This window comes from Dipodomys merriami, unplaced genomic scaffold (genome assembly GCF_024711535.1).
Source record: "Dipodomys merriami isolate MVZ:Mamm:240054 unplaced genomic scaffold, mDipMer1.0.p SCAF_2, whole genome shotgun sequence".
In the NCBI taxonomy this organism is placed as follows: domain Eukaryota; kingdom Metazoa; phylum Chordata; class Mammalia; order Rodentia; family Heteromyidae; genus Dipodomys; species Dipodomys merriami.
The window spans coordinates 20,111,839-20,125,093 of NW_027203381.1; the positions used below are offsets into that span (position 1 = coordinate 20,111,839).

A 13,255-nucleotide genomic window follows, 5' to 3' on the forward strand; every position below is an offset into this window, starting at 1 on the left:
ACAAAGTAAAAACGGATGGAAAACGTGTTGAGTATCTTATTGCCTCTCATTTCATTCAAAACATTATTCCAATATGTATGTACTCAACATTTAAAAAAATTCTAAGGTATCTTACAGCCTTTCTTGCCTTCTAAGTCTTTGAAATCTGGCGCGTCAATTGAGATCAGCCACATCCCTTTGTTCAAGAGCCGGGGCGACAGCAAGAGACAGCATCAATCTAGACAGCAGGGCGGACCCGCCTTGCCGGCGCAAGCGCAGGGCGGGTCTTAGTCCGGTGGGCGGGGCTCCTTGGAGAAGCCTGCGTTTTGGGCCCCGCCGGCTCCCGTCGGAAAGCGCCGCGGCTGTGGCGGCGCCACGTCCACTGCGGCGGTAGGAGGGCGCAGTCGGTTGGGCCTCCGGCCGGCTTCCAGCAACCATGGCCTTTACTCTGTACTCGTTGCTGCAGGCCGCCCTGCTGTGCGTCAACGCCATTGCGGTGCTGCATGAGGAGCGCTTTCTTAAAAACAGTGAGTGGGGCCGGGGTGGAGCTGGCGGTGGAGCCGTGGCGGGGTGGGGGTGGGTCGGACCCCGGCGGGGCCGCGCGCGTGCGCGGGCCGGGGGTGGGGGGGGCGATCCGGGGGAACGCGGACGGGGGTGGCTCGGGCTGAGCGGAACGGCCTGGTGTGGGGGGCGGGGGCTCCAATTAAACCACTTCCTCGTGGCTAGGTTTGAGTCCACAGCCGCGAGCAGACGCCCCACTGCGTGCGCCCGAGGGTGGCCGGGGTGGGGCGTCCCCAGGCGTCCCCCACCCCCCCGCACCCCCGCCCCAGGCAGGCTGTCGGCAGTGACTTGGTGGCGTCGTCCGGTTGCGGATTTCATTGATGGAAAAGTTAGGATCTGGAGTTTTGAGTTCCGATTTGGGTTGGGCGGGGGCGTGGTTCACGCTTGAGTAGTATTAGGGGAATGGGTTGATGGGCCTCAATATAGGGGTTTCCCTGGGCTGTAGGGTTAAAGAGGGAAAAAGAAAGGGTTGAAAGTTGTGAGGACATCCAGCCACCTAGTGATTGACTCAGCATAGATTGTTGTCCCAAGGACTGTGCTAGACTCGAGGAATCAAAGATGAAGACGCAAATGTATGCGTGCCAGTTTGCGCAGGCTATTTCTGGCTGTATTCCTTGAAATTCAAACACAAGCAAGGTTGATTCATTTATTACCTAAAAAGGAATTTATTGAGCACAAGTTATGTGCCAAACCCTTGTAGTAGGAGCTGATGTTACAGCAGTTACCTTGCCCTTGTCATAAAATTAGTCTGAATTAAAAAGTATGTTAAATATTAGCTATAGTGCTTGGTGATGCTATCTTTGAATTTGCAAAAGCTTCTTGGAGGAAATGTGTCCCAACCTGAAATCTGATAAGTGAGAAATTATTACTTAGGTAAAGTTGAAGGGTTGGGAGAAGTTATAAGGTTGAGAAGATTGTAAGCAGTCTAGAAAATTCTCAGGCACGTGAAGATAGTCATAGGCAAGGACATGTGTAACTATATTTGTGTTTTTTAGATCCTTCCAGCTGCTGTATGGAGAACAGAAAGGAGAGGAATGGTTGTAGGAAGAACTGTTCCAAATAGGGCAAATGGAGATGGGTGATTGTAAGGAATAATATAACAGTAGTATTTATATGGTAGTCATTATGTGTTGTATCTGTATCAAGTGCTTTGCATATACACTGTGTGACCCCACAGCAACTCTAAAAGATAATTACTGTTGTTGTTCCTGTTTGATGGAACCTGAAGCACAAAGAGTCATTTCTGTAAAGCTCACCAGATAGAAAGTGGTAGCACAAAGTATTCTGACCAAGTCTATCCCTTTACCACTACACTACATTGAAATTAAGAGTGATCTTGTTACTGGTTGAATTATACCCTCAGAAACTATCAGATATGGGGGCTGGGAAGGTGGCTCAGTGGTAGAGAGCGCTTGCCTTACATTCATGAGGCCCTGCGTTCGAGTCCTCAGCACTACATAAGCAAAAAGAAAAAAGCCAGAAGTGGCACTTTGGCCCAAGTGGTAGAGCACTAGCCTTGAGATGAAGAGCTGAGGGACAGCGCCCAGGCCCAGAGTTCAGACCTCACGACTGGACCCCCCCCCCAAAAAAAAAAAACTAGCAGATATGAGGCTGATGAACAAGGTTATGATCTGCAAGAAAATACATAAGAACAAATTGTCTTTCTATACATAAACAATTATAAAAGGTAGTTAAAGAAATTAGTATCAAAAATATAAAACACAGGTAAAAATTTGACAAAAGAACAAGTCTTTTTAGGAAAACTGCAAGGAATTTTCAAAAGAAATTAAAGATCAGGGACTTTTAAAGTACCTCATGTGCACAGATTACAACACTTGATAATAATGATTTACAGATTTAATACAATTTGTACCAAAATTCCAAGTTAGTTTTTTTTTTTTAAAGAAATTGACTTTTATAATTAGGTTGCTAGGTAGACGCTACATTTGAACCACACACCTAACCCAGCTCAAACTATCTTAAAAGAGAAGAACAAGTTGGAGGATTCAGGTGTTTTATGTTTTGTGTGTGTGTCTGTGTGTCTGTGTGTCTGTGTCTGTGTTTTAATTTTAATGCCTCCTACAAAGTCATTGTTAATCAAAACAATATATAGACAAATGAAGTAGAATTCAGAAACCTGAAATTGATTCTTAGGATTTGTTGATTTTCAACAAAGGTATCAAAAAATTCTATTGTTATTAGAGATGTATTTAAAAAAATAGAATGCCTAAACAGTAGTCCAGATCCACATTCAACTTTTCTAGGAGTAAAGTTCAAAAGTGTTCATTTTCCAAATGTTTTTAGGTGATTGAGATTTGGCTTCTATATGGAAACTGCCACAAAATGCTGGACTGGCCCAGAAATGATAATACATACACTTTGCCCTCCAGAACTTTGTCTTCCACTTATCTATTTCAGCCCAGAAGTAGCATAGAAATATTTTATTGGAGGGTGTGTTTTGAATTTTTATTGTTAATACAAAGGTGATGTACAGAGGAGTTACCGTTTCCTAAGTCAGGTAAATGAGTACATTTCTTTTTGTTACCCCTTCTTTGCTCTCTCTTAGTTTTTTTTTTTTTTGTTCCACCCCAGCCCACAAGTTGTATAATTCATTTTCAATATAGTGTCTTCTGAATACCACTGCTACATTTTTTTTACACTTTGTATCTCCATTTCTTTGCTCCCTGCTGCCTATTCCCGACAGATAAATAAGACAAAAAGAAAAAAAAACACCTTTTTTACATTTCCTGGTATTCACTTCACTAAATATCATTTTGATCAGTGATGGAGGGATTGTGCTTTTGGGTTTCTCCCCTAAGAGTATCTGCCTTTGGTCCTGCATAATTTATCATGTCCTGGTGTATTTTAGGTCTAGGTTCCACAAATGAGAGGAAAGTATGCCCTGTTAGTGTCTCTGAGCTTGGCTTAACATGATTTATGCTAGGTCCATCTATTTTCCTGCAAATGACATATTCTTTCTAATGGCTGTGTAAAATTTCATTGTTTGCCACATTTTTTTTGCGGGGGGGTCTGGTCATGGGGCCTGAACTCTGGGCCTGGGCACTGTCCCTTAGCTCTTCAGCTCAAGGCTAGCGCTCTACCACTTGAGCCACAGCGCCACTACTGGCTTTTTTTCTTTTTGCTTATGTGGTGCTGAGGAATCGAACCAGGGCTTCATGCATGCTAGGCAAGCATTCTACCACTAAACCACATTCCCATTCCAATTGTTCAAAATCTTTATTTTGGCCAATCTAACTGGGTGAGATGGTATCTCAGAGCTGTTTTGATTTGCATTTCCTTTATGGCCAGAGATTTTGAGCATTTCCTCATGTTTCTTTGCCTCTTCTGAGAAGTCCTTAACTACCTTGCCCATATAAGTGATTGGTTTATTAACTTTCAGAGGGGTTAGTTTCTTGAGCTTCTTGTGTATTTTGGATATTAGGTTTTTGTCAGATGTATTGCTGTTAAGTATCTTCTCCCAGTTTGTTGGCTGTCTTTCTAGTTTAACTATGTCCTTTGCTGTGCAGAAATTTTATTTTGATATAATAATCCCATTTGTCAAGTTTCTTCTGTGCCTCTGGGACTCTTTTTAAAAAGTTTCTGCCTATGCCTATGAGTTCTAGTATTACTCCTAGTCCCTCTTGCAATAATTTTGAGGTTTCAGGTCTTTTATCCACTTTGAGTTGTGGAGGGTATATTTTGAATATGATCCTAAAACTAAAGGAAAACACTATAACCATTTATCTAAGTGGATAAACTCTTAAGTTATCCAAAACCAATGGAAATAACCTAAAATACTCCTTAGCTCTTGCCTTCTTACTGGTCACTGTGCTTCTGGCTTTATTCTCTTTATACCATCCAGGCAAAGTGAGCCTATTCTTCTGCAGTTCTCCACTTCTTCAATATCCATAGCCTCTTTCTTCTTTCCCTTCCCCAGAACTGACCCCCTGTGACAGTCTCACCTTGGTTCTGTAGCTCAGGGCTGAGCTTTTTCTCACACCATTTCCTTCATCATTGCCTTCAGAGATCGACCATTTTTCTTCAACTGGCTAAGACCTTGGCACATCCTTTAAGCCTACTGCTGGCATTTCCATCTTCCACAAGCCATTTTGGACCATCTTCATTGCCATAACAACCACTGTAGTTTCTTTTCTCCATCCTCTGGTAGATTGAGAAAGATTCTCTATCTTTCTAGTTCTGAAAGTCAGTAAGTGCTTTCTAAATAACTAAATAATTCCGCCATTATTGGGCTGGGAAGGTGGCTCAGTGGTAGAACGCTTGCCTTGCATGCATGAGGCCCTGGGTTCGATTCCTCAGCACCACATAAGCAAAAAGAAAAAAGCCGGAAGTGGTACTGTGACTCAAGTGGTAGAGCGCTAGCCTTGAGCTGAAGAGCTAAGGGACAGCGCTCAGGCCCAGAGTTCAGGCCCCACGACCGGACCCCCAAAAAATAATAATAATTCCTCCATTATTATATTCACATGATTCCTGATCTGAGGGCTTATTTATGCAAACACTTGAGCTAGTATTGAGTAGAATAGAGAATGTGTTGTTTCTTCTGGGTTCTACACATTTGAGAGGGGAAATAGTGAATTTTCATACTCATAGCATTGTTCTTATTCAAGTTTTTCTTTGGGTACTTAGTATCAATTAGACACATACTTACTGAATCCACTATGAAGCTGTGATACAATGACATAATATGAAATAAATAGGAAACAGTGCTCTGGCTGCCATAACAAAGTTTTATAGCCTGGATTGCCTAAGCAATAGAAATTTATTTCCTTAGTTCTAGAGTATGGAAGTCCCAAGATCTAGGTACCAGCACAGTCCAGTTCTGGTAGGGCCTTCTTCCTGCCTTACAGTTGGCCTTTACATGGCAGAGATCTTTCTCCTACAATGCTACAAATCATATGACTGATTTAGTGTGAATTATCTTCTGAAGACTCTTATCTGTAGATACCATTCTCTTGGGTATTAGAGTTTCAGCATATGAAGGATCTATGGTCACATAGTTTACTACATAGTAAACAGTTTAAAAAAATCACAAGCTCTTACTTGACTCAAGGTTTAAATGATTGCTATAATTTTAGAGCTTAGAATAGTAAGTATTGTTTGAACTTAAATAGTAGAGGGAGAATATTGAAGGGATCAGTCTTAGTCAGAATTGCATAAATATATAAAGAACATAGCATTTTGTAAGAGACAGATGTAGCTCTAGCATGTCAGTTTGGGAATGTTTCCACATGAACATGTAAGTGTCTCTTTAATTATATACTTCTAAATAGCATTTGTTGAATTTTATCATAGATTAAATGGGAATTACTATGTGAGTCTGGGAATTATGTAGAATTAAAATAATCTTAAACTAACTATCTTTTAATTCAGCATACCTTATTTTAATGAATGATTTTTTTTCTTGCCAGTACTATGGCTTGAACATAAATATATTTCTATAATTACTCAGATCAAGAAGCAGATAAGGCCTATATATTGTTTAACAATTTTTATCTTTTATGTGGAAAGATAAAAACAAATTACTCAGAAATCATGTTGATTTTATGTAATGGAATGTTTGGGTTTTTTTCCTTGCTGGTCTTAGAGCTTAATTTCAGGACCCAATGCTGTCCCTGAGCTGTTGTGCTCAAGGCTAGCACTCACTTGAGTCACATCTCTGCTTCCAGCTTTTTTTGTAATTTATTAAAGAGTCTCACAAATTTTCCTTCCCAGGCTGGCCTCAAACCTGCCAGCCTGGCACCCAGCATTGAAACCAGTTTTCAATACGTGTGTGTGTGTGTGTGTGTGTGTGTGTGTGTGTGTGTGTGTGTGTGTGTGTGTGTGTGTGTGTGTGTGTGTGTGTGTGTGTGTGTGTGTGTGTGTGTGTGTGTGTGTGTGTGTGTGTGTGTGTGTGTGTGCGCACACATGTGCAGGCGCGCGCGCGCGCGTGCTTAGGAACTTTAATGATTATGATAGCATTGCATTTATTTTTATTTTTATTTTTTTTGTTGGTTGTGGGGCCTGAACTCTGGGCTCTTCAGCTCAAGGCTAGCACTCTACAACTTGAGCCACGGTGCCACTTCCGCTTTTTCTGTTTATGTGGTGCTGAGGAATTGAACCCAGGGCCTTGTGCATGCAAGGCAAGCACTCTACCACTGAGCCACCTTCCCAGCCCCAGCATTGCATTTATATACAAATTCAGTAACATTTAATACTTTTTTTGAAGAAGGTGTCTAGCTGAGAATTATTGACTCAGCATGGATGGATTGCCATTTTGTATGTAAGTTTTTTGAAGTCTGAGTAGCAGAATATGTTTGATACACCGATCAGTAAACTTTTTCTGTGAGAGTTCATTCCTGAGATTATGACAATGACTCCGCCTAGGAGTCATTTGCTAGGCGTTAGAGTTGTGAACATGACAGCCACAAAATTAAATCTTCCTTTTTTAAAAAGCAACTTCATAAAGCTTTGGCTAGGTTCTTGAGAAAAACAACTGAGACTCCCTACATAGCAGTTAAGGGGAAATTATTTGTTATAGTAAAAAGTAATATTTAGCACCTGGTCTTTTACTTGTCACATTTGTATATTTCTATGAAATATATAGATAAATTATTTGCTCTCCACTCTAAATTGTTTTGTTTTTTCATTCTAGTGGCAAAAGAATAGAAACTGGATTATAATTACCCAAGAATTTACCATATGTATTAATACTTCAATGCTAATTTTTTTCTTAAAGTAATTCTGCTACAGAGTTTGATCCTTTTTTGTTGAATGAAGTTTAATGTCAGAATATTTTTTTGAAGTCATTCCTCTCACAATAAAAAAATATGTAAATCTACTTTGGGAACAGATTTAAAAGCAAAAATAATTGCTGAGAAATGCAATTTCTAATAAAAAAAAAAATAGGTGCATATAGCCAGTCAGTCACCTGTGACTCATGCCTGAAATCCTAGCTACTCAGGAGGCTGAGATCTGAGGATTGAAGTTCAAACCCAGCTGAGACTGGAAAATTTGTGTCTCTTTTATCTCCAAAAAACTACCAAATACCTGAAATGGAACTGTGGGTCATGTGGTGTGGGAAGGATGAAGAAAGATCCCTAAATTGTAGTTCCTATCTTCTAAGAATTCATAATCTAATGGGGAACATATGAAAACAGCAAATCAAGATGGTAAGATTCACTATGTCAGTGGATTATTTGAGGAGCAAGGAGAAAAGTTAATTATGATATGAGGAAAGCAATTAGGATAAGTTCTGAAATTGAAGTCAAATCTAGATGAAGCTGTATTTAACATGTACCCCATAATGGATAATAGGGAAACAATGTCCCTTGTCTCCATAGGGAACTGGTTTCAGAACCCATTGGCTCATTACATAATATTAGTTTAAGGACTTTGGGTAGACAATGGGAATGATCACCAAATTTTGGTTTTTTTAACTCTTTAAGGGAAAACGTCAAAGGGTTGGAATAGCAAGATTATAAAAGCACCTATGGAAGCACTTATGGCTGTGGTAGTAACTACTGTGAGGTTAATGTGCCCTGAAAGCTCAAAAAATAGTGAAATCTTGTGAACTGGAAGGGCTATAAACAGAACCTGAGCTAAACCTTGAAGAGGAAGCAGCAGAAAAATACTAGCTCTGTTTGCTTTTTGTTGTTGTTGCTGTTGTTTTTTGTTTTTAAGAAGCCAAGAATACTTGAATTTTATTTAACAATTGCTATTTCAGCATTTTAACTTACTTGTCTTTAAAACCTTAAGTTACATGAAAAGTTTATAAATACTTACCCATTTATATTCACCTAGTTTATTTTTATTTTTATTTTTATTAGTTTTGCCAGTCCTGGAGCTTGAACTCAGGACCTGGGCACTGTCCCTGAGCTTCTTTTTGCTCAAGGCTACCAGCTCTGTTTTGAACTTTAATGTTTGGTTGTATACCTCAACATATGTCAGTGACAAAAAGCAACCACCCAATTTTAACCTTTATTTCAACTACATAAAAACTGATTAAGGGGCTGAGAAGGTGGCTTAGTGGTAGAGTGCTTGCCTTGCATGTATGAGGCCCTGGGTACGATTCCTCAGCACCACATGAGCAGAAAAAGTCAGAAGTGGCTCAAGTGGTGTAGTGCTAGCCTTGAGCTGAAGAGCTCAGGGACAGTCTCCAGGCCCAAAGTTCAGGCCCCATGACTGACAAAAAATAAATAAATAAAAATAAAAATCTATAAAAACTAAGCAAAGTGAAATCATGTATCCTAGTTCTTGGTTCTTTGATGTATGACATAAAGACAGTTCTCTCTGTCAAGTTTAGGAGTTAGCATGTCAGGAATTAAGCTATGTAATCATATGAGATGGTGAAATGGACTTAAAATGAGGACAAGAGGACAAACTGCAAAAATAAGGGCATGAAAATATTAAGAAGACTGTATATTGTTTAAAAAGGAATTGAATATAAAGATAGATAATGGATTATCATTGGAAAATAACACAGAAGAAGGTAAAAGATTTACTTAAGGAGACTTAACAAGTATAGTGGGCTACAGTCCTCTCATCACAGTTGGAAATGAGGAGGGACAATGAGAGAAAATGGGAAAAAGTCATGTCCTGCTAGCAGACTAAAACATGCTATGAAGACCTAACTAAGCTTTGACCATGTAAAATTTCCCCAAGAAATGTAGTAATTCTTAGCTACAATGGTTTTATGTTGGATTTTGTAAATTCTTAACTGAGCCAACAATTATTCAGCTTGACACTATTCTTTAGTTTTCAGCTTGGATGTGAGAAATCCTTGTTTGCTGTTTTGAAAAAGGAGGGAATAGCAACCCCGCTGGTGTAATAACAGTCATCTTCAGTGAAATAATATGCCATGGACTATTTGGACTGTAGATTATTTTATAAACTCAAGGTATAAATTCAGTGAAAGGTTAATATTGCTGTTCATAAAAACTAAAATAATTCAATGTTTTATTAACTTTATTTAAGGTAATGATTTTTATAGCTTATAACTTTAATAAGGGCTTAAACTTCTCTTTTTAAAAATTACTTGAGAGAGCAAGACGAGTTCATGATAAATTTTAACACATCTAATCATCTTTATATTATACAGTTGGCTGGGGAACAGACCAGGGAATTGGTGGATTTGGAGAGGAGCCAGGAATTAAATCTCAGCTAATGAACCTTATTCGATCTGTAAGAACTGTGATGAGAGGTAAGAAGAAAAAGTTGTAGAGCTCTCAAAAGTTTTAATTGTTTTCAGTAGCAAAGTTAGAAACTGTTCTTTCAGATAGTGGAATGTTTTCAAAGAAAAAATAAAGATCTTATATCAATCATTCCATTGGACAAATATTTTCAAACAGATCAAGAATTCAGATACCTTATACTTAAACAATGTAATTAGGTCTTCTTTTTCTGTTTTAACTATGTTATTGACAACTTTGGATTCAATGTTCATAAATTAAGTTTAGTGAGTAAGCTACAGACCTTTTTTGCACTGTATTTGTAATCTCAGATGTGCAGACATACTGATTTGCCTAGGTCCACTCTGTTCCCAGAGTTGAAAGGCACCATCAAAGATATTTCTTCTTGATCTAGTGTACAGTTTATCCTTAATTCCAAGATTTACAGCCCCTTTTAAAAATAAGATTTGATTTTTATGATAGTCCAATTTTTAATGTTACCCTGTAAGAAACACTTAAACATTATTATGATTGCATATTGTTTGTTAGATTGTTAGATATTTCCATCTTATTGAATGCTAGTTACCATTTAGGGTTTTTTCCCTTCCCTTTTCCTCATATTAACAAATTTTCTTTTTTCTTTTCAGTGCCATTGATAATAGTAAACTCAGTTACTATTGTATTGCTTTTATTATTTGGCTGAACAACAGTTGGAGAAATGAAGACTCAGAAGACAAGATGCCAACAGAAGTTATTACATCAGTCATTGCTAGAACATTTCTTAGCAGGCTGATCTTGCACTTGACAAAAACAAAAAAAAACTATAAAGTTGACAATAAAACCAGAGGTTCTATTTATCTGATTTTTAAAAAATGTTACACTAGTTTCATTACAAAAGATCAGATCTTCAGAAACCATAGTGCTACAGGATTAGAATACATTTGACTGCTGACTGTTAATAATTCATGCTGTGGTAAAGATTGTTAAAAGGGTACAAGGCTGTCACTTCCTCTATCACTGCTCAGGGATAAAGTGTTTTCCAAAGTTTTTAAATTCCTTTAGTTATGATATGAGAGTGACTATCTGCTAGATGAAACTTAAAGGATTTAAGTTACATATAAATGATAAATATAAAGGATTTAAGTTACATATAAATGATAAATAAGTAATTTGGACCATTTTATTTCATACTCTTTGGTTAAATACTTAAGCTGTATATTGTCTCTGTTATGAAGAACTCAGATGTATTGATACTATAAGGGGCAGTGCTCTCTGATTTCAGGGAGAATTCCAATTTCTAAGTCAAACGTGTTTTCTTTCATTGTTCTTTTCATACATTTATTTTAAATTGACCTAAATGATTAGATCATAATGATAACGATAATTCTTTTTCATGGGTAGAAAAACCTATGTAGTAAAGTCTGTGCCCTTTTTACAGTGATGACTTAAAAATCACAAATAGCCTGTATGAACAATCCTAACGTCATAAACTATATGTGTAAGAAGACTGTTTATTGTGAACATTTGCCACCTAAGATTATTTCCACTTCTTAGCGTAGCAGTACATTAATGGATGTGATTCTCAATTTTCTGTTCTTTCTAGCATTCATGCTAGACAGGTTGTTTTTAAATTTTGTTTTGTTTTTAATGCCTTAGACTACCCTGTGATGTTGTTTGCTCATCCCATAATTCACTTTTATGTAGAAAGATTGAAAGTATGTAAATGGTTTTCATGACAGTGATCAGTTATAATATTTTAAAGGAGTAAAATGGCATCTTTGTTTATAGGAGAACTTTTGTAAATAAAGTTGAAATTTCTAAGTCAAGCACTTACTTTTTTGTATCTTAGCATAAAAATGTCAATTAAAATTAGTCATCTCAAGTATGTACAATGTTGTAAAACTGACAAGTAGAAATTTGTGAAAGCAAACATTCACAATCCATTTTTTCTTCATTGAATCACTGAAGTGCCAACATTTTGTGAGTAAGTTTTATTCTGTGATTTAAATTACTTAGAACACTGTAGCATAAGTATAGAATACCTGTTGGAGGTGCATAAATTAGAAATGGATAATCTTTGGATTGTGGGCTTGCAGTGAAACTAACAAAATATACCTGAAAGTCTTAATCACTGGGCTCCTGTAAGTAACCAAGCCTGTTAAAGAGGCAGTGTACTTTAGGCCTATCAGTTGAAATATCCAAATTTGTGCTCCTCAACTAGTTAAAAATAAATCAGTTAATTGGGGACATTCTCATTTCCCCATATGCTATAAGTCATACAAAATTTTTAAAAAGAGAAAATATTTTGATTCTTTTTTTTTTTTTTTTTTGCAGTCACGGGGCCTGAACTCTGGGCCTGGGTGCTGTCCCTCAGCTCTTCAGCTCAAGGCTAGCGCTCTACCACTTGAGCCACAGCTCCACTTCTGGCTTTTTCTGCTTATGTGGTGCTGAGGAATCGAACCCAGGGCCTCATGCATGCGGGGCAAACACTCTACCACTGAGCCACCTTCCCAGCCCCCTTTGATTCCTTTTTTATGTAAGAAATTACATGTGTACCTACAGGTTAATTTAGTGTTAGAATATTGTTCATGTTCATCTATGAGGGAGCAGTCACAGCAAGAAAAAGTCCATGTTCCATTGAAAACAATTCTAAGGAAAGTGGACACTGACCTTCAGATTTCTTAATCTCTAGAAGCAACTCCCCCAATTCTAGTTTTAATGTGTATGACAGGAAATCTTTTAAGCTTTAATGCATTGGTCATCTCCCTAAACCAGTTGTGATTCAGAAACTATAATATCTCACTTTAGTAGACAATAACAAGTGCCTGATTGCCTGACACATCTTCCTCCATATTCTCTCAGGATTAATAATTTGTGGTCATTCTAGACTCCGGATATCTTAAGTGTTCTGAACGCCTGTCTGTCTCTTAATTGGTATGAAAGATTGTGGCTTACTCTACATACTAGATACAAACCCTTGTCAAACAGTGGTTTTCCAACTTTGATTTTGAACAGCAGAACTAGATTTCTGAAGTAATTTTAATGTAGAACTCTAATACTGCAATATCTAAAACATGAGACCAAAGGTCCAATGTTCAGCCTCTGCCATCCTTATGCCTGTCAAGGCACACCCACAAAACCTCTTAAATTGTCAACATGGCTGAAAGTATTTTTAAATCGTACCTTACAGTAAGCATAGGCATTGTGATCTGTGCTTTGGAGGCATATGCAGTCCTTGAATTTACATGTGTGTGCACTCAGGAAACTTGTTGGGAGCAGGCTGTAGTGTGCAGCTCTTGCCTCCCTAGGCGCTGGTAGGGAGAGACAGCCAGGGTTTGGAAAAGCTGGTGCGGGGAGCATGGGACGTCAGTGCCCCAGGCTGTGGTTAAAGGGGACAAGCAGAACTTCGGAGAGCAGGTGTTAGAGCACCCTCGAACGAGCCCTCGGGAAAGCGTAAGAGACGTGGAGGCACGCCAACCAAGTTATTCTACCACCCTTGGTCCTCATTCGGCCCGAAGCACCAAAAAAGGGAGAGGTTCCGTCTGGGCGCT

General features: G+C 38.4%; 1 protein-coding gene across 1 annotated transcript; it reads left to right on the forward strand.

Moving 5' to 3' along the window:
* The first annotated feature begins 307 nt into the window (after positions 1-307).
* Ier3ip1 (immediate early response 3 interacting protein 1) lies at positions 308-11,523 on the forward strand. Its single transcript, XM_070029209.1, has 3 exons — positions 308-506; positions 9,635-9,736; positions 10,352-11,523. The coding sequence occupies exons 1-3, from the start codon at positions 416-418 to the stop codon at positions 10,405-10,407; spliced, it is 249 nt and encodes an 82-aa protein (XP_069885310.1). The 5' UTR covers positions 308-415; the 3' UTR covers positions 10,408-11,523.
* Positions 11,524-13,255: the final 1,732 nt, after the last annotated feature.

Bases quoted from the DNA above. Each gene is read 5' to 3' on its own strand.
- Ier3ip1 (XM_070029209.1), top strand. From the start codon at position 416: ATGGCCTTTACTCTGTACTCGTTGCTGCAGGCCGCCCTGCTGTGCGTC. The intron at 507-9,634 runs GTGAGTGGGGCC...TATATTATACAG, and splicing joins GGAGCGCTTTCTTAAAAACA to TTGGCTGGGGAACAGACCAG. The intron at 9,737-10,351 runs GTAAGAAGAAAA...TTTTCTTTTCAG, and splicing joins TGTAAGAACTGTGATGAGAG to TGCCATTGATAATAGTAAAC.